At 45.1% G+C, this 26699-nt stretch overlaps 1 protein-coding gene across 1 annotated transcript in view; it reads left to right on the forward strand.

Annotated features, from left to right (window-relative positions):
- The first annotated feature begins 868 nt into the window (after nucleotides 1-868).
- The window catches only part of GAB2 (GRB2 associated binding protein 2), a 116161-nt gene continuing 90330 nt past the window's right edge, over nucleotides 869-26699 (forward strand). The window contains exon 1 of the mRNA XM_066588253.1: nucleotides 869-1217. Coding sequence (XP_066444350.1) covers nucleotides 1146-1217 — 72 coding nt within the window. The 5' untranslated portion in view covers nucleotides 869-1145. The remainder of the gene's footprint in view (nucleotides 1218-26699) is intronic.

A 26699-nucleotide genomic window follows, 5' to 3' on the forward strand; every position in this document is an offset into this window, starting at 1 on the left:
TCATATCTATTTATCTATCTATCTCATATCTCTCTATCTATCTATCTCATATCTCTCTATCTATCTATCTATCTATCTCATATCTATCTATCTATCTCATATCTATCTATCTATCTCATATCTATCTATCTCTCTATCTCATATCTATCTATTTATCTATCTCATATCTATCTATTTATCTATCTCATATCTATCTATTTATCTATCTATCTAATCTTTCTATCTCATAACTATCTCATACCTATTTCTCTTATATCTATCTATCTATGTATTTCATATCTATCATTTTATACCTATCTATCTAATCTTTCTATCCCATAACTATCCATCCAGGCTGACACTATATGAACATTGGCTCACACTGTCTACTCCTTGGCTTCCATTTCTCAGGATTGCACTCTCTGGCTGCCACAGTCTACAAGACTGTAGTCAGTGTTTGAGGGTGGCTTTGCACCTACAATCCCATTAAACCTGTTGCCATTCCCAGCACCTCCCTCTAATCTCTGAAAACTAATTAATGTTCTGCTAAACCGCTGCATGATATAGAAAAGATAATGACATCTGTGCATCTTCCAGGATCCGCTGTCACTGTTACATTGTCAGATTCTGGCCGAATGTTTGTAAACACCCTGATACATTGTATCACTGCTAGATTCGAACACTGAGGCATCTTTTCCACCATCCTATGTAATATTTCTTTTTTAGTAACAAGTTGTGCAGTGTGTCCAGGGGATGAGGAGCCCAGCCCCCTGCCAGGCCCACTTATTGGATAGGGTGTGGTTAGAGCCCATTGCTGCTCTGGGAAATACACAGGCAGTTAGTTTCCTGCTTCCTAAGGCAGCTGTAAGCTAAAGACAAGAGGAGACAGCAGTGACTGGGGCAGTGCAGGATGGAGGGGAAAAACTGATCAGTCAGCAGCAGCACAGTGACTTTACTGTGTCCTCATACAGAGGGGGTACTGTGCAGAGCTGCCCCCCTAACACTGCTCCCCACTCATGGCACTGGACTGCAGAAGAAACATCCTCTTCAATGATCCCCCAATGCTCCTGGATTGACACATAAGGAGGGCTTTTTTTTTTTTTAAATCTTTTACCATTTTTGATTGACACATCCAGACACAAGGGTCTCCTTCTTATCTGGGCAGGATGAGTGAAGGAGAGGTGGTCTATGCTGGCTGGCTCAGAAAATCCCCTCCAGAGAAAAAGTTGAGGAGATATGTAAGTAATTTACAGCCCTGCCTGCTGGTGCTGAAGCCATAGTGCATTATCATGGGGAGTGGAAGGGAGGGGGTTAATATTAATTGTGTTGTGTCTGGAGGGGGAGGGGGATCACTTTGCACCTGTCACAGGTGCTTGCATTGTAAACACAGAACATCCATCACTTATTAACCCCTCGCTTGCCAGAAACTCCCAACCTCAACTGCTCTGTAAACTTTTTTTTTACCCGAGTGCATAATAGGGTTAATGGAGTGTGGTTGGGGGCTGTTGTGCATCCTCCTGGTGTGTTTGGGAGCCATTTAACAAGTTTGACCAGTTGGTTTTGACAGTTGTGGTCGGAAGACGTATGTGCATTGAGGCTTGTTAACCCTTTACACCACATGCTGGCAGGCAGTAGAGGGTTAATGGTTGTGCATGGAGTCATCATATATCTCTTCTGCTCTGATAAAAGCTAATTCCTTTCCAGTGTGCTGCAGGCCAATGGGAAATTAACTAATTAGCTGCCTGGAAAGAGGGTGTGGATGCTGTGTATGGCCTCGGTCTACTGTACTACTCGCCACATGGACCTTCTGTCTGTTACGCTGGATCATTCCCACCCAGCTTTTGTTTCTGGAGCCGCTGTCGGACTACAAGCCTCAGCCCACACCAGATGTGTCCGAGTCACTATGTACCGGTGCATTTTGCTGGTATCAGTCCAGCCTTGACCATCCATCCACCCAGGAATGATGCTGCAATTTCTGCTTTCCCATGTCATCCTCCAGTTCTACAGACAGTAGTGGGTGTCGGGGGGTTAAAATACAAAATAGTGCATAGAAGTATATTTGATGGAGATGGAGAAGCATCAAAGGGCTGATTCACATGGGCATGTTTTTGGTCCGTCTTACATGCGTAATATGGATGGCATTATTCAGACATGCGTTTACTTATGCGCCTAAAATAATGGCGGTATATCCTATTTTGGCCGGTATCGTGTACCAAAATTGCCCACTCAAGCCTATGGGATCACATAGAAACACAGCAAATATGTAGTTGCGTTAATATTCGCTGTGTTTTTACATATGTTGGCATGAAACTAGGTAAAAAAAAGTGAAATTGACCGCCTTGTTTTTTTTTTTTTTTGGTTGGAAAAAAGGCATACGTCCCAAATCCGGATATATACGTGTACAGTATAACCGCTGCAGACTTCACGGACCAAAATTGTGAATGAGCCCTTGCGTGTTGCAACAGTTCATGATTTGCCAGTGTAAGGGCCCATTCACACGGGCGTATGTAGTTTCGGTCTGTGAAATATGCAGAGTTTTCACGGAATTAAACTGTACATATTCGCTACTTGGTGCTTTTTTTTGTGCCCGTATTTATTTATTTTTTTTCCACCGACGCAAAAAAATGCCCCGTTTTAATTTCACGTGTAAATATGCATATTTTGTGTATTTACGGCATATTTACACAGTCGTATCGACTTTAATGGGCAATTTCAGTTCGCAATATGGAACAAAGTAGGACGTCCTGCGCTTTTTTTTTTAACTGCATGTTCGAAAAACGCACGTCTGAACACCCCAATGCACATCAATGGGGTTTCAGCTCTCAGTATTACGTGCGTAATACGGAGTGCAAACACATCCGCGTGAACGAGTTCTAAGTCCGGAAGGGAAGACTATGGGTTAGGTTATCAATAAACTGGGGGAGAAATGTGTGTTAAAAGGGGGCAAGAGGCGCCAAAGCTGCTGCAGATGCAAAGATTTACCTCCCATCACACCAAAATTAATGGAAAGTCTGACCACAAGGAAACATTTACATTTGCCCCATGTGGTTGATTTGGGGCAACTACAAGGCCATAAATAAGAAGGTGCCCATGGGGGTCTCAGCCCCTCTGTGGCCATCCATGTAATTGATAGGTTTGTCTATATTTACAGTAATGGGAATCCAGGAGTTAGGATCACAAAGTTTTCCAAAAAGATTCAATGTAGCCCTTCTCTCTGATAGATGGCGATGGCTACTGTGATGTTCTGGACTCCTGTGGAGTAGTCTGACCTTCCTGGACCCCTTTTCTGAAGGCATCCTGGAGGGTCTTGCTAACCAATGTGTGAACAATTCCTAAAAATTGGACAATCCCTTTAAATGAACCCAACCGAGAGGGAGGATGAATGTTCTTGCTAATATGGGCAGCTGATCATATCATAGGAGGGGCTGCTTGAACTCATGCATGTGTAATATTACCGATGACCTTGACGCTGCATTGTCCATGGAGGAGATCACTTTCCAATCAATAAGATGGTCAGACGCTGCCGCTTTCTGTGGATTAAGGCTGCATTCGGGATGTAGCAGAGATGTGTATGTTATTGGATCGGTGCAGTTAATGAGCACGTTGGGGGTTAAATATCAGAACAGCGGACTGACTACCATCAGCTAGTTGCAAGTAAAAGTTTTACAAAAGGGGCTGTTGATGACGGACGGGGGATTTAATAAAAAGTTTAGTATACAAAAATACAGGGAGATTCATCAAAACTGATGCAAAGGAAATAAGAAGCAGTTGCCCCTAGCAACTAATCGGATCACTTATTTAATTTGTAGGGCGTTTTAAGTTCCACCCAGAAATGCCCACTTTGAGGGTAAATTTGCATAATTTCTGAGGCGGCATATGGCAGCACACATGATGGAGATGCCGCGTGCCACTGTATACGGGATCTATAAAATCGCTGTAGGTGTCCTGCCGGTTCCCCCTGTTAGAGATATTGGGAGGCTGCAGTTAGGGACCAGATTGGATTTAATGTGGAAATAGAATGCAGTAAACTTCAGCGTTGCAAATCTACTTCAGCCATGAGGGGTGCGAGGAAGAGACCGTCTGCCAGAGGCATCCATACACAAAAAGGGCTGAGCCATGTTATACCGTTATCCCTCATCCACAGAACAAGGGGATAACTTAAAGATCAGTGGGGGAAGGGGGGGGGGGGGGGGGAGAGGGGGTCTGACCTTCGGGACTGGTACAAATACAGAGAACAGGGGTCTCGAAAAGCAGTATTATAGTAGTTATATTCTTGTACATCGGGGGCAGTATTATAGTAGTTATATTCTTGTACATAGGGGGCAGTATTATAGTAGTTATATTCTTGTACATAGGGGGCAGTATTATAGTAGTTATATTCTTGTATATAGGGGGCAGTATTATAGTAGATATATTCTTGTACATAGGGGGCAGTATTATAGTAGTTATATTCTTGTACATAGGAGCAGTATTATAGTAGTTATATACTTGTACATAGGGGGCAGTATTATAGTAGTTATATTCTTGTACATAGGAGGCAGTATTATAGTAGTTATATTCTTGTACATAGGGAGCAGTATTATAGTAGTTATATTCTTGTACTTGGGAGACAGTATTATAGTAGTTATATTCTTGTACATTGGGGGCAGTATTATAGTAGTTATATTCTTGTACATAGGAGCAGTATTATAGTAGTTATATTCTTGTACATAGGGGGCAGTATTATAGGAGTTATATTCTTGTACATAGGGGGCAGTATTATAGGAGTTATATTCTTGTACATAGGGAGCAGTATTATAGTAGTTATATTCTTGTACATAGGAGGCAGTATTATAGTAGTTATATTCTTGTACATAGGGAGCAGTATTATAGTAGTTATATTCTTGTACATAGGGGCAGTATTATAGGAGTTATATTCTTGTACATAGGGGGCAGTATTATAGGAGTTATATTCTTGTACATAGGGAGCAGTATTATAGTAGTTATATTCTTGTACATAGGGGGCAGTATTATAGGAGTTATATTCTTGTACATAGGGGCAGTATTATAGGAGTTATATTCTTGTACATAGGGGGCAGTATTATAGGAGTTATATTCTTGTACATAGGGAGCAGTATTATAGTAGTTATATTCTTGTACATAGGGGGCAGTATTATAGTAGTTATATTCTTGTACGTAGGGGGTAGTATTATAGTAGTTATATTCTTGTACATAGGGGGCAGTATTATAGGAGTTATATTCTTGTACATAAGGGGGCAGTATTATAGGAGTTATATTCTTGTACATGGGGGAGCAGTATTATAGGAGTTGGATTCTTGCACCCCGGGGGGAGCCGTAAGATGGCCGTTGGATTCTTGCACCCCGGGGGGAGCCGTAAGATGGCCGTTGGATTCTTGCACCCCGGGGGGAGCCGTAAGATGGCCGTTGGATTCTTGCACCCCGGGGGGAGCCGTATGATAGCCGTTGGATTCAGTTATATTCTAGTATATAGAGTGGCCCGTGCCATAGTACTTTTGTAGTTGACCCTGGGCTCAGCCATTTATCGATTTTGGCCAAGCTGCTGCCCTGTTTCTCAGAAAATAGACTTGCCCTAAAAATTAGCTCTAACCTGATTTTTCAGAAAGGCTTTAAATATAAGCCCTAGCTACATTAATTAAAAAAGGCATGCTTACATAGCAGGCTCGGTCCAGGTCCTCCTGCTGCTCTCTGGGGTTTTGCCGTGCGTGCTGAAGTCCTCGTTTGCCCGCAGAACATCAGTTCCTGAATACAGGATTCAATAATCCCACCTCCAGGAAGTGATAGCTCTGATTGGTTGAGCAGCGCTGCTCAACCAATCGATGTGACAGCTGTGATTGGTTTGAGTGCTGCATTGATTGGCTGAGCAGCGGTCGAAAAAAGCAATCACAGCCATCCTGTATGGAGGCGGGATTTATGACTTGGCTCAGCGCGTCGGAGCTCTGGAGAGCAGCGGGAGAACCCAACCCGAACCTGCTAGGTAAGTATAGTAAGACATCCTCCGAAAAGAAGACCCAGCTCCTCTTTTGGAGCAAAAGTTAATAGGACAGAGTATTTTCTGATACTGGTATAGGAAAATGTAATGCAGAAAATCAGGTGGATTTGTAATCCCACCCGCAGCCTCTTGTGGCCCTATTCAATTGCTATGACTCAATGCATTCCTAAGGGACTCTGCGCAGGTTTAGTCAGAAATCGCCCTAAATAGCCCTGCGACGGGTCTGTTATCTGCTCTGCGGTGCCGGATGAAATGCTTTGCCTTTACAAACCACAAACATCCAAATTTAGAAAAAAATTGCTTTTAAAATGCTGATATAGCAGAAAACGTGAAATGGGGCCACGTGTCCATTTTATACAGTTATCACTCATGTATGAATGGAAATGTCTCTGGAGATCGGACGGCAGGAAGTTTACTTGTCTTCTTCCAGCCAGACCACTGAACACTACCGTCCCGCTACAGCTTAAATGGTTGGTTCCAGAGAACAATAGATCACATTCACCTGCACAGCAAATGGAGAGAAGATTGTTTAGTGTCTCATTAAAGACAAGGATTTTTCTAGCATTCCGAATGAAAAGTTGATTCATAGGGAATTGCGGGGCTCTTACGCTGCGAGATAATGGGGTTAGTTAAAATCCCATTCACTTATACTATACTTTGTTGCAGAGTTACTTTGTGAATTTTGCAACAAATGCAATACATGAAACCCGCCGGAAAGGTGACTCCTCCAAGTTACAGAAAGACAGACTTCATATATTCATAGGACTTTGTTACTTAATACCTGACTTCTTTGTGCAATGCTTTTTAAAAAGTAACCGGAAGATACTGGTATTCAGGAAAGTAGTAGTGGTCACAATAATTTGATGGATGTTGTTGCAGTCCTGGCCCTAATACAGAATTCACGTATTACTGTGATCGTTCAGGGGTTATCCTGCTTTGAAAATTCACTTTCAAATTTTACGAAAAGATAGTATTATAATACTGCCTCCTATGTGCAAGAATATAACTACTATAATACTGCCTCCTATGTGCAAGAATATAACTACTATAATACTGCCTCCTATGTGCAAGAATATAACTGCTTTAATACTGCCCCCTATCTACAAGAATATAACTACTATAATACTGCCTCCTATGTGCAAGAATATAACTGCTTTAATACTGCCCCCTATCTACAAGAATATAACTACTATAATACTGCCTCCTATGTGCAAGAATATAACTACTTTAATACTGCCCCCTATCTACAAGAATATAACTACTATAATACTGCCTCCTATGTGCAAGAATATAACTGCTTTAATACTGCCCCCTATCTACAAGAATATAACTACTATAATACTGCCCCTATGTACACGAATATAACTACTATAATACTGCCCCTATGTACACGAATATAACTACTATAATACTGCCTCCTATGTGCAAGAATATAACTACTATAATACTGCCTCCTATGTGCAAGAATATAACTACTATAATACTGCCTCCAATGTACAAGAATATAACTACTATAATACTGCTCCTATGTACACGAATATAACTACTATAATACTGCTCCTATGTACACGAATATAACTACTATAATACTGCCCCTATGTAAAAGAATATAACTACTATAATACTGCCCCCTATGTACAAGAATATAACTACTATAATACTGCTCCTATGTACAAGAATATAACTACTATAATACTGCCCCTATGTACAAGAATATAACTACTATAATACTGCCTCCTATGTACAAGAATATAACTACTATAATACTGCCTCCCATGTACAAGAATATAACTACTATAATACGCCTCCCATGTACAAGAATATAACTACTATAATACGCCTCCCATGTACAAGAATATAACTACTATAATACTGCCCCCTATGTACAAGAATATAACTACTATAATACTGCCCCCTATGTACAAGAATATAACTACTATAATACTGCCCCCTATGTACAAGAATATAACTACTATAATACTGCCTCCTATGTACAAGAATATAACTACTATAATACTGCCTCCTATGTACAAGAATATAACTACTATAATACTGCCTCCTATGTACAAGAATATAACTACTATAATACTGCCCCCCTATGTACAAGAATATAACTACTATAATACTGCTTACTATGTACAAGAATATAACTACTATAATACTGCTCCTATGTACAAGAATATAACTACTATAATACTGCCCCTATGTACAAGAATATAACTGCTATAATACTGCCTCCTATGTACAAGAATATAACTACTATAATACTGCCTCCTATATACAAGAATATAACTACTATAATACTGCCTCCTATATACAAGAATATAACTACTATAATACTGCCCCTATGTACAAGAATATAACTACTATAATACTGACCCCCTATGTACAAGAATATATATTTCCAAGCCTCTAGATGTATTAGTCTTCCTGTCCCTCGCTTCCCTTCTCTCTTGGTTGTAATTAGTTCTTTATCATTGACATTCCTTCCTCTTCTGTTAGATGGACTTTATGATGAATTGATGGTTATCGCTCTTAGTATTACGCCGTCACAGATGGAGAATTCTGATGATGAAAATAGTTAATATTTTATAATTTGTTATATAATTCTGGACATTACTATTTTCTATACATTTGTTGTCCGTAATTCCCTGCTTATATCCTCATGCATCCTCACGGGTCCAACATTCAGTGTTGATTGACTTTTCTTATCTTTGTAGCAACTGAAGCTTTCTTTGTTTTTGTTTTTTTTTCCCCTCCAAATCGCCTGTTTAGTCAAAAAATCAAGTGGTAAAAGTTTGTCTTCCAGCAACCACCACTAGAGGGAGCTCAGGAGCTTATTCTGTACTGAGCTTAATGTACAGTGTAACAACTAGTTCCCACAGGTGTATTTATCCCCCGCAGTGCATGCGTAATACGAATGAATAGAACCCATTGACTTAAATGGGTTTGTTAACATCTGCATATTTGTAGCGCACGTATCGGTTGATTGAAACAATATACAGCAGGCTCCTATATATAATATTTTTATTATTATGCCTTTGTGCACAGTAAGTGCTCCTTGAAGTCAATGACAATGTGTAACTGTTCAGGTTTTATACTATGTTCGTGCGTACACGCAGCGCAACACGATTAGAAGGGGGAAAAACAGAAAGTAGCTTAGGGAAAGTGTAGGGATAAGTATGTGTGCGCCCGTGTGAGCTACTCCTTAGAGGGGTTATCCAGGCGGCGTGGAAGCACTGCTCTGACCCCTGCATAGCACTGGAGGCTGTGCCTGTAATTACATTGATTTTCAAGGAGGGCTCCACTTGTGAGCGCCGACCGCTACACACACTGCTGCGATCCCAGCAGCCCCTTCCTGGATATCCCCACTGACTGTATGCAGTAAGCTCCCTCTAGTGGCTGATTATAGTACTGACATTCATGCTTTTTAGAACTGGGAGGGGGACTTCTACTTACCTTATTTTTATCATCTACCTCAAAGTGGGAAAAAATATGACCGCCGCTGGAGAAATTCCCTTCTGAACGATGATTGGCCCTGCACCCTTTGCGTGCTGGAACGCTCCATAAAACTCTGCAGGTCTGTGTAGAATTTCAGCTTCCTTCCATGTGCTGCGGCGGCGAACTGGCCGCGTATGATGGTCTGTGTGCTGTCAGTGCTCCGCCGATGCAGTATGTTGTACCGCGCTATACGGATGTAGCAAACTTTAACCCCTTGTTCATCAGCCTATTTTGGGACTGTGATTTTGATTGTCTCATTGCAAAAGCCATAACTCGTATGAAGGCTGGTTTGTTTTTTGCGGAGGCTTTGGGACGCGGTTGTATGTTAATGGCCGCACTCTGGGGTGTTTATAATGTGTTGTAGAACGTATATCACATTTTCGCCATTTCGCCAATTTCGACATTTTGACAGCGTTCAGAATTCCGTAAGAATAACCTAACTTTTCTATCTGATCGGCACGATGACTGCGAGATGAATCCAAACGGACCATGCAGCTCCACATTCTAAGGGCTCCTCCACATTGGCGATCGCGATATCGCCACGGGAAAATCATGGCAAAATCGCAGTCTTGCTCATGAGATGTCTGAGCGTCAGCGCCACTTTTTTTTTGCAATACATTCTCTGCCGCTTGCGATTTTCTCGAACGTTTTTCTCACGAGAAAGACAAAGACTTAATGTTAACAATGCATTGCATGAAAATCGCAAGTTTGCGCAATGTGATGAAAAGAAGGCTTCATGGGGGAACGTGGGCTAAAAAAAGAGCGAGACGCAGAAAGATCGGCCAGGTGGCGATTTTTAACCCTTTCCAATCCACTGTCTGACATCTGAAGACATTATGATTTAAGGCTGTACAGCTCCGATGTTTGAAGACGCCTGTCAGGATTCTCTTACTGTATATTGCCAGCCTCTCTGCTGTCGGAGCCTATCCAACGTGTCATCTCATGCAGTACTGGCTTTAGCCAGCAGATAGCACCGTTGTATAACAGCAGAAAAAGAGTAAGCCCCCTAGGAAAACCAGGATACAAATTGGATTGGAAAGGGTTAAATCTCGCAACATCGCAGGACAGAAAGCTTCGCAAATGTCAAGGAAACCATTGGAAAGCCTGGGCTTCATAACTCTGCGTTATCACTCGCTCTCGCATTGACTCGATTTTATCACCCGTGTGGAAAGAGCCGAAGACTTGTAACCTCTTTATTTTTCCGGCCGCGGAGCTCTGGGGGGGCGATTGTGACGAAGAGTTCTAGTTTCAGCCGTGCCGGAGGATCCGCAAGTGTTGTCAATTCAGAAACATTGTATCTCACTTGCGCCATGCGTGAAATGGGCCAGGCGTTCCGAGTGAACACTCAAAGATAGAACTTGCCAAAAAATGTTTTTCAATTCCCCTTCACCCCCCCCCCACCCCCCCCCACCCCCGTGTTCAGAAGAATGGGGTTCATATTCACGCAAGATTTGTGCATCTAACAAAGCCGTGTGAAAGCGCTCTTAAAAAGATGTGCAGATTTAAAGCCCATCAGTGAGGTCAGTAAAGGTGTATTGTGGTCGCTAAGAGGTTAACCTCACTCTGTAGCCCAAAACTTTTTCTTGCCGTATGTGGGCCGTCTGTACATACGAGGATTGCGTTAGGCACGTGCCGTCCACTGTTTACTGCCGTCCGTCCTCTTGATGGAAGCTGCGGTAAATATGTGGGACTCTTCTAAGTTTGATCCCCCTTATATTATAATGTATAAGAAATCTCTATATAAAGAATTGCATGCGGAAATATTGTAGCTTTTGGGTTTTATTCCTTCCCTCTGCTTGTTGGGAATGTAATTACTTATTTTTTTTTTCCTTTTCCTTGCTTGCTGATTGGCTCAGAGCACAATGTACACCAAGAAGAACCTGTCCAATCAATGCGTCTCCTATGTTGCTGCTCCTCCTCCTCTCTCGCAGCATACTATATCACAGAGATTATCATACTGCAGCTGCATCTCCCTCCTCTCCCCTCCTTTATGCTTTACTGTCTTATTCTAGATGGATTATTTTAATGGGAGATGAGGAGGTTTCTACCAGCTGCTAGAAGGTGCTGCGTTCGGCTATTAGAGCTACAAAGCGGGCACCTGCCCTGTGACCCCCCCCCCCCCCCCCTTCATTAGGATATACACCAGACTTCTACTACTAATCCCCTTTGTATCGGTACTTTTGTGTTCTGTATGGATATATAATGTAGGTATTATGTAGTGGTATTAGGACACTATATGGTAATACTGTGGGTGTTATGTAGTAGCATTATAGCCCTGTTTGGTAATATGTGGGTGTTATGTAGTGCTATTTGGGCACCATATGGTAATAATATGGCTGTTAGTGGTCTTTGGGTACTGGCAATATTGAGTGGCATCATATAGTTGTTTGGGTACTGTATAGTAGTAGTTTGTGGATATTGTGTAGTAGTACTTGTGAATACATGACAGTATTACGTGGCTCTAGAGGTGGCTTTTACTTGGTAACTGAATGTTGGTAATTCGTGTAATCTGTATAGTGGCATTATGTGGGCACGCAGTGGCACTATTAAGTACATTCTGTGATGGTATTATTTGAGCACTAGATGGTACTTACATTTAAAGGGGTTCTCCCCCAATAGCCATTTATCGCGTCTTTGCAGGACGCGTGGCTGATCATTGGGACTCCCACTACTTACTAGGCTTATGATGCATAGTTGCTCGATTACCCCGGCAGCTCCTGTATGCACTGCAGCTAATTAGCTAAAGTGTAGATCGAGGAGCCAGAGCTCTGTAGGATGATGCCCCCTAAAGGTATGATGTTACGTAATTGGATTGTAACAGCTACTGCCACGGCCCGTGCGGACGACTGTGTGAAGCCCTGAACCCAAATGCTGTGTCCTTTGGGGAATGTCCTGTCGTCATACTGTGTATGTGAACAAACCAGAAGACCTGCTGCTCCCACGGGGGGAGTATTAAAGGCAAGGTGTGGCACACGTCGTGGAGTCCTGTGGCTGTGGAGCTGGTGCAGTGCTGCCCGTGCGGGAGGTTGTCCCATGTGAGCTGTGTAAGGCCGCTCTCATATGAATGGATTGGAATTGCGGATTCTGCGCGCCTATGATCCGTGGTAATACGCCGATCAATCTAATGCGTCGACTTATGCAGTTCTGCTCACATTGGTGTCGGAATTGCGTAATCCGCAAGTGGAAAATAGAATACAGCATGTTCTATTTTACCGCGGATATCCACAACATAGAGCCCATGTGCTGTATGGTCGCGGATATACCCGCAGCCCATACGCAATTACATTGCGGATACATCGTCGCCAAGCAACGACAAGGGAAATAGAAGCAAAAAAAAGTGTACCGCACGTGACCGTCTGCGCGAGCATGCAGGGCCGCGGAATCCGTGTAAAGCGGGACAGATTGCAATATGCCGGGTTTGTGTTACAGTAACTTGTTCTTGCGAATGGTAACAGAGTTGCTGAATGTTCCGGACCGCGATGCGACATTCTGAGCTGTCTTGTCCCACCGGCATGCGGGGGTCCCTACAAATGTCTATGGGGCTGATGGGAATGGCCAGCTGCTGCACCGAGCAGTGGGTGGGTGATTTACTGTGGGGAGAGCCCTTTAAAGGAGTTTTTGAGAACCCCAAAAATTGGGCAAAAGGCAGGGAAAGTTATAAAACGACAAAAGCGGTATTAATCTCGTTTCCAGTTCCTTAAAGTCCCAGCGCTGCGGTCCTCCCAAATGGTCTTTGTTTTCCGGCACCGCAGTGGTTACACAACTGACTACCCACATGACTACTGCTGCCAATCGCTGATCTCGGCTGAATACAACGCAAGTACCCGGAGGTCCTATCGGCACGTTGCCGCTGCAGGGCGGTTGGCGCAGCAAGGCAGCAAACCGTAATGGCTGTTTTTGTTCTTTTAGAACATTGTATACCTTTTAGGTAAAAAATCGTGGACATTCCCTTTAAGACTAATATAGTATCTTAAAGGGATTTTCCAGGATAATACTATTAATAACCTGGATAGTTTACCAATAGTTCGTCGCGTGGGACCCCAGCCGATCGGCTGCCCAACTGCCTGCTGTCAGCACCGCAGTACACAGGGGTCAGTGCGGAAGCTGCAGCCCTGACTCTAGTGTAGTGGCCGGTGCATGTAACTGCAGGCACTGCACTCATTCAAGTCAATAGGAGCTACACCTGCAGTTATGAGTGCCGGTCACGACATAGCTTCCATTCCAACCCACATATTCCAGCGTTGATAGCGGGCACCCGATCATCTGATCGGCCGGATCACCGCTGTTTAGCTATTGATGGCCTATCCTGAGGACAACACTCCAACAAAAAACTGTTCTGTCTAGTGCGGGACCTGAGGGAGCATCCAAGATGGTGGCCGTGTCGTCATCCTCCTCAGACCTGCACTAGACATAACCTGGGGTATCCGTTGCACCCAGCCTGTTCCTTTAACTCGCAGTGCACAAATGACACATTCAGCTCTGCTGCATCTGTATCTTCGCAGTCACACAAGTGACCCAGTATATAATGAGTGCGCGCGCTCGAAGGGTTAACGGCATTGTGATACCGCAGCTGGCCTACGGAGCGGCGGATCCATTAGCTCCTTTTTTTAGGGGGCTTCATGTGAAGGGAGTTGCACTTTAATGCAGTAACGGGAGAGGATTCTAGAATGTGCCGCTCCCCTGGGCCTGGAAATGCAGGAACCTTCATCAATACGGCTCATCACATGTCCTCCCTGATCGATAGCAACCCCATCCTGCCTCCGGACCATCCCCCGCTGTCCTCTGCGGGGGGCCGGCGGATCAGAGATGATGGGACGCATCCCTGTCTGGAGGACTCCTCGCCGCGTATTGGGGCTTGTGGCTTTGTACGTGTGTGTGAGTGTGTGAGTGTGTGAGTGTGTGAGTGTGTGAGTGTGTGAGTGCGTGTGTGTGTGTGTATGTATAGCGGCCATCTTTGTTCGTCAAGGCTCGGAAGTCGCTTTAAAGTGATAATAAAAATAATTATAGAAATAATAAAAGTAGCCTTCCGGACCCGTCCTCTCCTCTCCTCTCCTCTCCTCCTGGGAATCCAGCATTGCAGCCCCGCGGTCCTCGCAGTCTTTGTTTACGAACAGCGTCCACCAATGGCAGGCCGCAGTAGTCGCATGCCATTCTCCGGATATCATGGCCCCCAACGGCGTATGACCACTGTGGCCTTTGATTGGCTGCGGTGGTCAAGTGGTTGATAAAGTTTGCCCAGGTGGGCTGCGGGAGACGCCGAGCTGGATCCCTGCGGTTGGGCGAGTTGCGCTATTTTTACACTTTTGTCTTTCCCGCTGTGATGCCCCCGAAGTCGTGGTATGAGGGGATACAAAACAGCAGGTAGCATGGCAATCCCAGGCGGTGGTGGAGAACACTCGCTCCCCACGTGCAAATAGTAGAGTCATTACTAAATTCAACAGTTGTAAAACTAAACAATGAGAGCCGCGTGCCGGACGCGATTCCGTTTTGATCCACAAATGCCGCGTTTCGGGTCAACTTTTTCAAGAGTTGTCTTCTAATCCCAACGACTCCCTGTGACTTATAATGGAGTCCACCAAGTTTCTGGAGTTGGAAGTCAATAATGATAATGCCGCGTACTGCGCTATTCTATCCCCGAAGAGGCAACAATCAGCGACCTACACGGGAAAGAGTGGCGGCTCTTGGATGTGCTTACAGAACAAGCCTCCGAGACCCCCCCACCCCATAGCCGTGGCAATCAGATAAAGTGGCTCTCCCGGACTGGTCGCTCATTAAAGACCCTAATGACATCGCTCTGCAGACTGTCTGGTGGCAGACAGCTGGGTGGCGTGCACACGCTCTGCGGACCGCGCTCCAGATGGTGGATACAGGGAGATGATATCGGGTTCTTGGAAGGATCTGTACATGATGTCACATTGTCTCTGCCCGTCAGTAGTGAGCAGGAGATGGCACAGAGATGGCACGGAGATGCGCTCACAGCAGTTGTCACTTTCTTGTTCTTCTGGTTGGTTTCATCGCTGTTCCGTTTTTGCCTTATCTTTATAGGGGACGTTGGCGGTGATGTTTATATACAGGACCCGCTCATTAATGAAATGTTCAGTCTTGGTCTCTCTCTTGGCAGTTATGTGGTAAGAACAGCCAGTAGTCGGGACCCCCACCCATCTTCCTTGGCTCTGTTCCTGGTGGCACATATTAGCATTTATTGTTAAGGCAGCAGTATGCACTCCTAAACTCTTGCTCATGACTTGAAGGTTGCAAGTTCAATCCCCGCTTGGTTCAGGTGGCTGGCTCAAGGTTGACTCAGCCTTCCAAGGTGGGTAAAATGAACACCCAGCTTGCTGGGGGTGATAAATAAAAATGACCTGAAAGCGCTGCGGAATAAGTTGGCGCTATACAAATGACAAGTCCCATCCCATAAGTGATCTGTATGGCTCCTAACTGTATCTGTGACCTCATGTTGACATGGCGCTCAGTGGTCACCAACAAGCCGCTCGGCCCAGATGGAGGGCAGCAAACGTTCCTCCAGGTAAGAGAGGTCCAACGATGAAGCTGAGTAATGCTGATTAGTGGACCGCCGCCCCGCAGGGCAGTTTGCGGACACTTGGGATTTGTTTTTTGGCGCTGTATAGCAGGACTTGCTGACTTTTAACTATTTGAACGCCTCTATATAGATGCCTTAGTTGGGCTACCCCTAGTATATGTGCTATGTACATGCGTGCATGCTCCAATCCACCTGGTTCCTGACCTGTGGTCTTGTTCTCATCCGTTTAGTCCAAGGCGCCTTTGTACGAGAAGCCATTGATACGATTCTAAGCGATCCACTTCAGTCGACTTTTTATGGGGTGTGACTGTTGCTCAGAATGTCTACAAATGGATCTGGCCTCAGAAGGGTTAACTATGATGGCGGTGGAAGGGCTTATTCACACCAGTGATATTCTCACAATTTCTCGAGTTTCTTGGCCTGATGCGCTCGCCCGCGTGATCTTGTATGTGGAGCGTGTGGCGGTGATGTCTTTGGCGCTGGTAACTGTGTAGGAACCGTGTGGTTTACTGCCTGAGCAGGCGTCCGTACCGGGGGCGTAACTACAGCGGGGGGGGGAGGTCACGGTTGTATCCAGACATGGCGCTTGATAGGGACTCTAAGACGACGTGTTTGTGGGGGCTCACGATCAGGGATGCCTTTTAGTTGGCACATTTGGTCTGATGCCCCCCGGGGTTGTGGGGAGGGGCTGTTGTAGACCCCCTCACAGGCTATTAGGGAAGCTTGGGAGGCCGGTGCTGGATCGGTGCCCGCCGCCGCTGCCTCTCGGATGGACGCAGACTCGCTGTCTACATGAATAACCTCATTACGGTCAGATTGCCCGGCTTCTCATCACCTCCAGCTTGTTTCTCTCTTCCTAGAATGTTGGGTTTTTTCTATGAAAGCAAATTACATTCTGCATAATTTAGACCAAATCGCCGCCACGACCGTTCCAGTAACGTGTCTGCCAAGAATGGCGCGCTACTGTTCTTACGGCTGCTGCATTATCTGCTGTACCCCGGAATGTCTGTAGTGCTTGTAGTTGTTTGCACCAAGAATGGGCAACTCCCTCAATAACTGCCTGGTTCTCTATGAAAACTGTCTGTTGCCCATAGCAACCAATCACAGAGCAGCTTTCATTTTACCTCAGCACTATGAGGAATGAAAGCTGCGCTGTGATTGGTTGCTTTGGGGTCATAGCTTTCATTCTGTCTGGTATCCTGCGGCATATCGCTCCACATTTGCTGTAACTGAGCCTCTAGATTGTACAAACCCGTAGGCTGTGAAGTTGGCGTCCCAGACGGTCCCATACATGTTCTGTTGGTGATAAATCTGATGAGCGGGCAGCCATGGAAGTGTCGGGACGCGGAGGACAAAAACTACTTCCCCTCTGCTACTCCCAACACAACTGCACGTCTACAATATCCCGCTTGTCCCTCTGCGCTTATCTAAACCCCCGCAGTCCCATGATCCCCCCCCTGACCCATTTGGCTGCCCTCCTAATTCCTAACGCTTCAGAGCCAGAGGGAGCAGGTTGGCCCCCAGGATGGGTGCAGCCGATATCTGTGCGCTAATGTGGGTGACATTTCAGGCCCGCACGTTGCTTGGCACAGACCGCTCCCGCTCGGAGGGTTAATGAATGGGCTAATTTGCTACAGAACGTTCTGTCCTCTGCAAACCCCATTAAAATATTGCGCTGATGTCCAGGCGCTTTATCTTCCAACACATCGAGTACGGCGAGGAATTAAAGTGGCAGCCGACGCTTCAGAATAATCGCAGTGTGATCCCTCCAGTAACCGGCCGCCTCGCCGTAAAAGGTATCCAGATGTGTATTGTATCACTGGGGGTTAAAGGGGTCCTCTAGTGTTATGCCAATAAAGGGGATTCCCCACTAAATGCTCATCACCTGACTACAGGATAGCTGGATGATCATTGGTGGCCCATCCAGTCCTCGTACAGACTGGCGCAGTGGTGGGTATGCGTTATCAGCTGTTGGCACGGTTGGAGATGGAAGCTGCTGGCTGCGATAGCACTGCAGTGGCCCAGGCTGGTATTGCTCCCATTGAATTCAATGCAATACCAACCTGAGCCACTGCCATACGGACAGCGCTGTCTGCTTCCAGCTACATCCACACTCACAATGGACCCGGTAACAACTGAGCGAGGAGGGTCCTGAGTAGCAGACCCCCACCGATTGACTACTGATAACCTATTCTGAGGAAAGCTCATCCATAGTAAAGTCCCTGAATGCCCCTTTTTCAGGCTAGATAATTTTTCTGCCCAATGGGAGGAGCTTTCTCCTGCGCTCACCGTCACCCCCTATTGTGCAAAGGAAGATAAACCAAACCGCGATGGAATTAACAACTGAACAGAGCTTCCCAAAACTGGATGTCAGTTGTCAGTCCCATTGTAACCACAACGCCTTATCCCCCTTCACGTCGATGGAGCTGAGCTGCAGTACCAGTCACAACCTGTAGACAGCTGTGGCACTGTATCTGCAAGAAAGCAGCCATATTGTCTTAATCTCCTACAACCCCTTTAGGACCTATAGCGCCCTCTGGTGGTAGAAAAGCTATAATTGCCCTTCAGACATTGCCTGGCACAGATGGCGCTGTCCTTGGTCCTGATTAGGCAATGAGAATGGTGTCTTCAGGGATTCTGCATCGGGTAATGATCCTATAAATCCAGAGAACCCATGACATACCCCCTTACCCCCTATAAATAGCGCAGGACATTGGCACCCGCGCCCGTCACTAATAGGATGTTTATCTGTCTCCACAAACAAAAGCCGGGTACAATGGCTCCTCATATGGTCCCAATAACACGTCAATGCGACTATTGTCTGGGACGTGCCGGCTTAATGCGAAACACACATTGTGGTAGTGCGAGGCTGCAGTGATGTCAGCACGGAGACCAGACGCCCCGTTCTGGAGCGCCGGGACACCCCTGCATCACTATATATCGGCTTCATAGAACTGTCGCGTCACGCGGTTTATGCTGGCATTCACTGTCAGTCTGGACATCCTAAGCCGCAGGATCTGTGAATGCAATGGGAGAGTGCAGGAAAGTGACAGTGAAAGATGCAGCAGAGCTGAGTGTGCGCAGCTCACTAGTACACCTAAGGTCTTACATAGGACTGCATTCTCAAGGGCCATTCGGATAAAGCTTAATTCTAGTTTAATGAAAAGTTTTGCAACTTACTACCTGGTGTTTCATTTTGTTACCATTTACAAGACCTCTGCTTGCTGTCAGCAAAATGGGGAGAAAAAAATTATGTATATATCTATCCTCTTTAGATCATATTTGACTTTTGTTAACTGGACAGGTTTTAGTGTCTGGACAGAAACAAGCTTTTGGTTCACTGACAGCAAGCAGAGGTCTTGAGAAAGGCGAACCATTGTGATAATAGAACATTAGAGAATGCAGAACGTAAGATTTATTTGTAAAACCTCAGAAAAAGAAAGTTCAACTTGATATATTGAATGACGAACTCGTCTCTCCTTTGTCTGTATGCTCAGTTCTCCAGTCTCTATAATAATAAAGGGCCACAAGTAGAGACCCCGGATGCCTCACGAAATCACGTGGCAAGTTTTCCGTGGATCAGGTTCAGTGTGAATTCACATGAGTTGTCAAGATCCAGCGATTTGAGCGACTTCCAACGAGGCCGGTCATCGGTGCTGGACTAGCCGGGGTCTCACTGCCAACAGTGGGGGGTTTTCTTGTGTAACAGCGTAAAGAGTATACCAAGAATGGTGTGATCGAGGAAAACGGGCAGCGCAAAGGGGTCCTGTGGATGGAAAGAACTTATCAGTAAAAGGGGTCTGAGGAGGATGTCAGGAATCGTTCTGACCAACAGGTGCTTAACAGTTAGCTGAATACAACACTGGAGCTCCAATTAACGTTTGGACACCTCGCCGTTCCTCCGCACGGATGGGCTATGTCAGCAGGCGACCAGTTCCAGCGCCATTCTGTTTGAGAAACAGAAAAATGAGACTCCAGCGGGCAAAAGAGTGCAAAACTTGTATCACTGAGCAGCGGAAAAACATCTCCTGGTCAGATGGATCCAGATCTCTGTTGCCGATGGGAGTCAGAATTTGGCACAAGCAGCATGAATCGCTGACCCCTTCCTATCAGCTGGTCAGAACATGTCAGCACCGCCATCTGATCTGCAGCAACTACAAGAAGCATCCTGTCCGCAGGGGCCGATATTCCTGCAGAACCTTTTGCGTAGCTAGTGTATATCCGTGGGGCGCGCTGCAGTGGGATACAGTAAGCGGCTCGCACACGGCTTCTATATAATCCGCTGCCCTCCGTCCGCCTGACCTTTCAGTGATATCTCCGCTGTTTGCTTTCAGGCCTGATGTTTGATGCTTGGAGGCCCCAGAGATCCGTCCGCGCCGTAGAAATGGGAATCTCCTGTATATCCTTGTAGGTCCGACGGTCGCAGGAACCGCAATTCTCTATTAGTCATTTCCCGGCGGGTGGCATCCTGTGAGGAATTAGATTAGCAAAATGCCCGGCTGGCAGCGGCACTGAAATGGGCTATTTGCTGAAGGTGCCGATGAGACTGCCCCTCTTAATGCCACCTCATAAAACTCCTGCCTTTTGGGGTGTCAGCCCCCCTCATTCGGCAGGGTGCTCACATCTGAAGGGTCCATTGTACAGTTATCATTAAATGATAGCAGTGCGGCTATATAGGAGTCCGGCTGGGTCGTCCTTCAGAGTAATGCGGCGCCTGAGAGAAACTACTTCCTCCGTGCCCCCCGGCTATCTTTGAGTTTGCCCGACATACCTGCCGATGTGAGCCAGAACTATCAGTCACGTACATTGTGCAGTGGCCCAATGGGATGCTGCAAGTCGGTCCAATACAAGCCACTACCTATAGTATGACTTGCCCATCCCAAAGCTGAAGGGGAGGTGACAGGAATGTACACAGAAGAAATGGGGCCCCACAGCAAAAAGTGTTTGTCTCCCACTGACCTTTGGTCAGTTCTCCACCTCCTTGGTTCCCAGCAATGTGGTTCCTCTTGGGAGGACGGTCCTGTATTTGTCCTCGCTAACCAGCAAAAGGGATGGTGCAATCGGAGCCCCGTCTCCACAAGGGCCCCATAGCGGTCGCCGGGTCTGCCTCTAGATGGCGGCTCGATGCAGAAGGAACCTCCAATGATGTAATTCGGAGCAGCAGGGTAGTTGGAGTATATAGTCCCATAGACTTCTCCCACCTTGATGCGTATTCACTGTGTATTTACATGATCTCATTGACTTCAATGGGCGGCTTTGGTCCATAATGGGGGACAAAATAGGACATGCTGCAATTTGTTCATGCATGTAAACCCACATCTGAATACCCCAATATAAAGCAAATTGCGTGTAAAATCATATGTGTAATACACCCGTATGAATTAGACCTTAGATACACTGCTGGGTGACCTAAGAATATCACACGGGGCTTTTATGGCTCTTAGACAGCGTTATACACCAGTTGTAGGCAGATTGTTGAAGTCCCAATTTGGTTCAAAATAATTTGGACCAAAGGAAACTTTTTGACGAAGTTTGGCGAACTTTTGAAAAGTTCTGCTGATCACTACTCCTGGGCTCCAATACAAAATCTGTCAAGGGCGCAGGTGTGATGGCAATCTCCACTCTTCCTATGATCTGGACCTCCTCTGCTCTTTATTAGGGACTTGGTTGTCCCATATGAAGCCTCTCTATATAATTTGCCAATTCTGGACCCAACGGTACTGAGCGAGAAGTCACTTGGCAGGGGCTAGTGACTATTGTGTGACTTCTCGCTTGGTGTCTTTTATCTATGAGCAACTGCCTGTTGACAGTGAATGGAGACGGGCGGCCGGAAGAGATCTCTGGCGCGCTCAACCACCATTCACTGAACGCCTATCCTATCGCTCCTGTCTGAAAACATGGGAACAACAAGTCAATGGGATGAGCACCAGGTGCTTATGTACATTATGCTTGTCCCATGTAAAGCCACCCAGGAACAAGAAGCTCCGCCCCCTTCCTGCTGATGGCTATAGATATATACTTTTTTTTTTTTTTTTGCTCATTATTATATAATTTTTTTAATTTTTTTTTACATGAGCCGGCCCTTTAATGAAATAGATGATTTTACATTGATTTTCTCTATGTGCATAGATTGCCCTTTAAATAATAAAGCATTAACTAATGTTCACCCGAGTGTAGGGCTGTCACATGCTCTGAGCAGTGATCTTTATGGGCTCGTGTAAAGCCTCTCCAAATCACATTTTCTTGGTGTGACGTTCTGCGGCTGCAGAGCATGTGTCACAAACAACATTCCACACATTGCATAAGGGAGACGCTTACTACGAAACCCACGTGAGGGGCCCTGGCTCATCTAAATAGGCCTTTCTGGCTTAAAATGTAACTTTGTTTTTCTACAGAGCGGAGGGCAGGAGAGAAAAAGTCAGAGGAAAAAAAATCCCAAAATATCAGGTTTTTATGTGCATTTGTGTGCCAAACAAGGTCCAAAAACGTCTTAGAATTACATATAGGAGGGAACGTCCTTGATGTGGCCAGTAACTGACCTGCCCCAAAAACTTCTTCAGGCGTGACGTAAGAGGTGCATTGATGGGAGCGAAGGAGACGTGAGAGCCACATGATGCTCAGGCCCAATTGTCAAAACTCAGTTTGACCCAGCTTCCAAAGGAACAAGTGGGACTGCTGTGGGTTATGATAGGATGTATACATGTATACTGTACATAGGTGAAGTCCAGTAGCTAAAATGATGGGCCTGGTTCATGCCCTTGGTAATCTCTTGCAAAAATTGTCAACCCTATAGGGGCTATTAATTGTTAAGCCTGGCAGCAGTTTTTCGTTGGCATCTTAATTCTACCAGTGGGAGGCAGAAACTAAAGTAGAGGCCGAGCGCCAGTGTGACTCCCATTCCTCTGCTTGCCTCGAAGTCTGCTGTACTGCTTAATGCAAGCGCTAATCAGATTTAGCAGCCTGGCAGAAATGTATATAAAGCCCCTGAACCAGGATGAGATTTGATAAGTCCCTTACAGGACTCTATTAGGTTTAATGATTTTTGGAGCGATGGATTCCCATATGCAGCCAGACATTACTCGCATGGAAAGGCTGATATTGATTGGGTACGCATATTTTTGTAAATGGGGGTAAAATTATATACGCTATTCTGCCACTATATACAAGAATATAACTACTAACTTCCCAATCCCAGACTAGCCCTGACCCTAGTCTCATCAGTACTGCACCTAGCTCCTGCTCACTGTCTGTACTCAGACCAACAGAGGAAGAAGTCTCCAGACTGCTTTCCTCCGCTCGCCCCACCACCTGTGCTAGTGACCCTCTCCCTCACACCTCCTCTGGTCCCGCTTCCCAGTGGTCGTCTCCCATCTCACCACTATATTCCATCTCTCTAACCTCTGGCATCTTTCCCTCTTCTTTTAAACACTCCATCATATCCCCACTGCTAAAGAAGCCGACTCTGGATGCGACTGATGCTACCTACTACCGACTCTCTTCTTGACCCTCTACAGTCCAACTCCTACCTATCTGACCACTCCTTCAGGGTCTCTCCTTTGTTGGCTCTACCTCCCCTCCTCTTCCCCTTGCGGTTGGGGTCCCCCAGGGCTCGGTCCTCAGCCCCCTCCTCTCCTCTTCCCCTTGCTGTTGGGGTCCCCCAGGGCTCGGTCCTCGGCCCCCTCCTTTTCTCTATCTACATAGCCCCTATTGGACAAACCATCAGGAGATTTGGCCTCCATTACCACCTCTATGCTGATGACACCCAGCTATACACCTCTGCCCGTGACATCTCTGCACCTTTCCCCCAAAACATCACTAACTGTCTGTCCGCTGTCTCTAACACCATGTCCTTTCTCTACCTAAAACTAAACCTCTCTAAAACTGACCTGCTGGTGTTTCCACCCTCAATCCATCCTGAATGCGGCAGCCAGGCTCATCTTCCTGTCCAGCCGCTACTCGGACGCCTCTGCCCTGTGCCGGTCACTGCACTGGCTGCCCGTTAAATACAGAATACAATTTAAACTCGCTACCCTCATCCACAAAGCCCTCCACAGTACAGCGCCACCCTATATCGCCTCCCTCATCTCAATCCATCACCCAGCCCGGGCTCTCCGCTCTGCTAACGAAATCAGACTGAGCGCCCCTTTAATTCGAACCTCTCATTCTCGCTTCCAAGAATTTTCCAGAGCAGCACCGGTCCTCTGGAACGCACTACCAAAGGCTACCCGGGCAATCCAGGACTCACAGAACTTCAGGCGTGCTCTAAAAACGCACCTCTTCAGGGAGGCATACCGCATTCCCTAAACAAACCCCTCTGTACTCCGCCTGATAACATGCTCCCTGACCTACTGACTGCAGTCCCTGCTAGCAATCATAAAGCGCTCCTGCAGTCATACCGTTTCTGCCACTATATGGCTCATGTCTGACCATTGTCTATGTGTATATCACCCCGCACTCTCCACCTCGCCATACCGTGCACATCTCTAGCCCCTTTACCTTCTGTATCACCCCACTATTTGTAGTACGTAAGCTCGGTGGAGCCCCGCTCCCCTAATGTCTCCATCAACTGATTACTAGATATCAACGTGGTTCTGAAATTTTTGTACTTTTCTCTTTCTGTATCCCCCTGTTTATGTAAGCGCTGCGGAATATGTTGGCGCTATACAAATAAAGATTATTACTATAATACTGCCCCCTATGTACAAGAATAGAACTACTATAATACTGCCTCCTATGTGCAAGAATATAACTACTATAATACTGTCCACTATGTACAAGAATATAACTACTATAATACTGCCTCCTATGTACAAGAATATAACTACTATAATACTGCCCCCTATGTACAAGAATATAACTACTATAATACTGCTCCTATGTACAAGAATATAATTACTATAATACTGCCCTCTATGTACAAGAATATAACTACTATAATACTGCCCTCTATGTACAAGAATATAACTACCATAATACTGCTCCTATGTACAAGAATATAACTACTATAATACTGCCCCCTATGTACAAGAATATAACTACTATAATACTGCCCCCTATGTACAAGAATATAACTACTATAATACTGCCCCCTATGTACAAGAATATAACTACTATAATACTGCCCCCTATGTACAAGAATATAACTACTATAATACTGCCCCCTATGTACAAGAATATAACTACTATAATACTGCCCCCTATGTACAAGAATATAACTACTATAATACTGCCCCCTATGTACAAGAATATAACTACTATAATACTGCCCCCTATGTACAAGAATATAACTACTATAATACTGCCCCCTATGTACAAGAATATAACTACTATAATACTGCCCCCTATGTACAAGAATATAACTACTATAATACTGCCTCCTATGTACAAGAATATAACTACTATAATACTGCCCCCTATGTACAAGAATATAACTACTATAATACTGCCCCCTATGTACAAGAATATAACTACTATAATACTGCCCCCTATGTACAAGAATATAACTACTATAATACTGCCTCCTATGTACAAGAATAGAACTACTATAATACTGCTCCATATGTACAAGAATATAACTACTATAATACTGCCTCCCATGTACAAAAATATAAGTACTATAATACTGCCTCCCATGTACAAAAATATAAGTACTATAATACTGCCTCCCATGTACAAGAATATAAGTACTATAATACTGCCTCCCATGTACAAGAATATAAGTACTATAATACTGCCCCCTATGTACAAGAATATAACTACTATAATACTGCCCCCTATGTACAAGAATATAAGTACTATAATACTGCCTCCCATGTACAAGAATATAAGTACTATAATACTGCCTCCCATGTACAAGAATATAAGTACTATAATACTGCCCCCTATGTACAAGAATATAAGTACTATAATACTGCCTCCCATGTACAAGAATATAAGTACTATAATACTGCCTCCCATGTACAAGAATATAAGTACTATAATACTGCCTCCCATGTACAAGAATATAAGTACTATAATACTGCCTCCCATGTACAAGAATATAAGTACTATAATACTGCCTCCCATGTACAAGAATATAAGTACTATAATACTGCCTCCCGTGTACAAGAATATAAGTACTATAATACTGCCTCCCGTGTACAAGAATATAAGTACTATAATACTGCCTCCCGTGTACAAGAATAGAACTACTATAATACTGCCTCCCGTGTACAAGAATAGAACTACTATAATACTGCCTCCCGTGTACAAGAATAGAACTACTATAATACTGCCCCCTAATGTACAAGAATAGAACTACTATAATATTGCCCCCTAATGTACAAGCATAGAACTACTATAATACTGCCCCCTATATACAAGAATATAACTACTATAATACTGCCTCCCATGTCCAAGAATAGAACTACTCTAATGCTGTCCTTTCCATAGTCCCATCTGGTCTCTCCACCACTACTACTTGTACAGTGTTTGACACTCAGCTTTCCACAGATCCTGAGCGCTTGCATGGTGATGCGATAGATACTGTGGGGTGATATTTGTGGTCATGCTGGTGCTATTAGTTGTAGCTCGGCTTTCCCAGCAGCAGATACGAAGCCTACAAGTCCGTTATATATTTATATGAACGCCATATTTGGTTTCCCGGACTGAACTGTCAGAAGGAGAATT

Source organism: Eleutherodactylus coqui, chromosome 1, assembly GCF_035609145.1.
Source record: "Eleutherodactylus coqui strain aEleCoq1 chromosome 1, aEleCoq1.hap1, whole genome shotgun sequence".
Taxonomy (NCBI): Eukaryota; Metazoa; Chordata; class Amphibia; order Anura; family Eleutherodactylidae; genus Eleutherodactylus; species Eleutherodactylus coqui.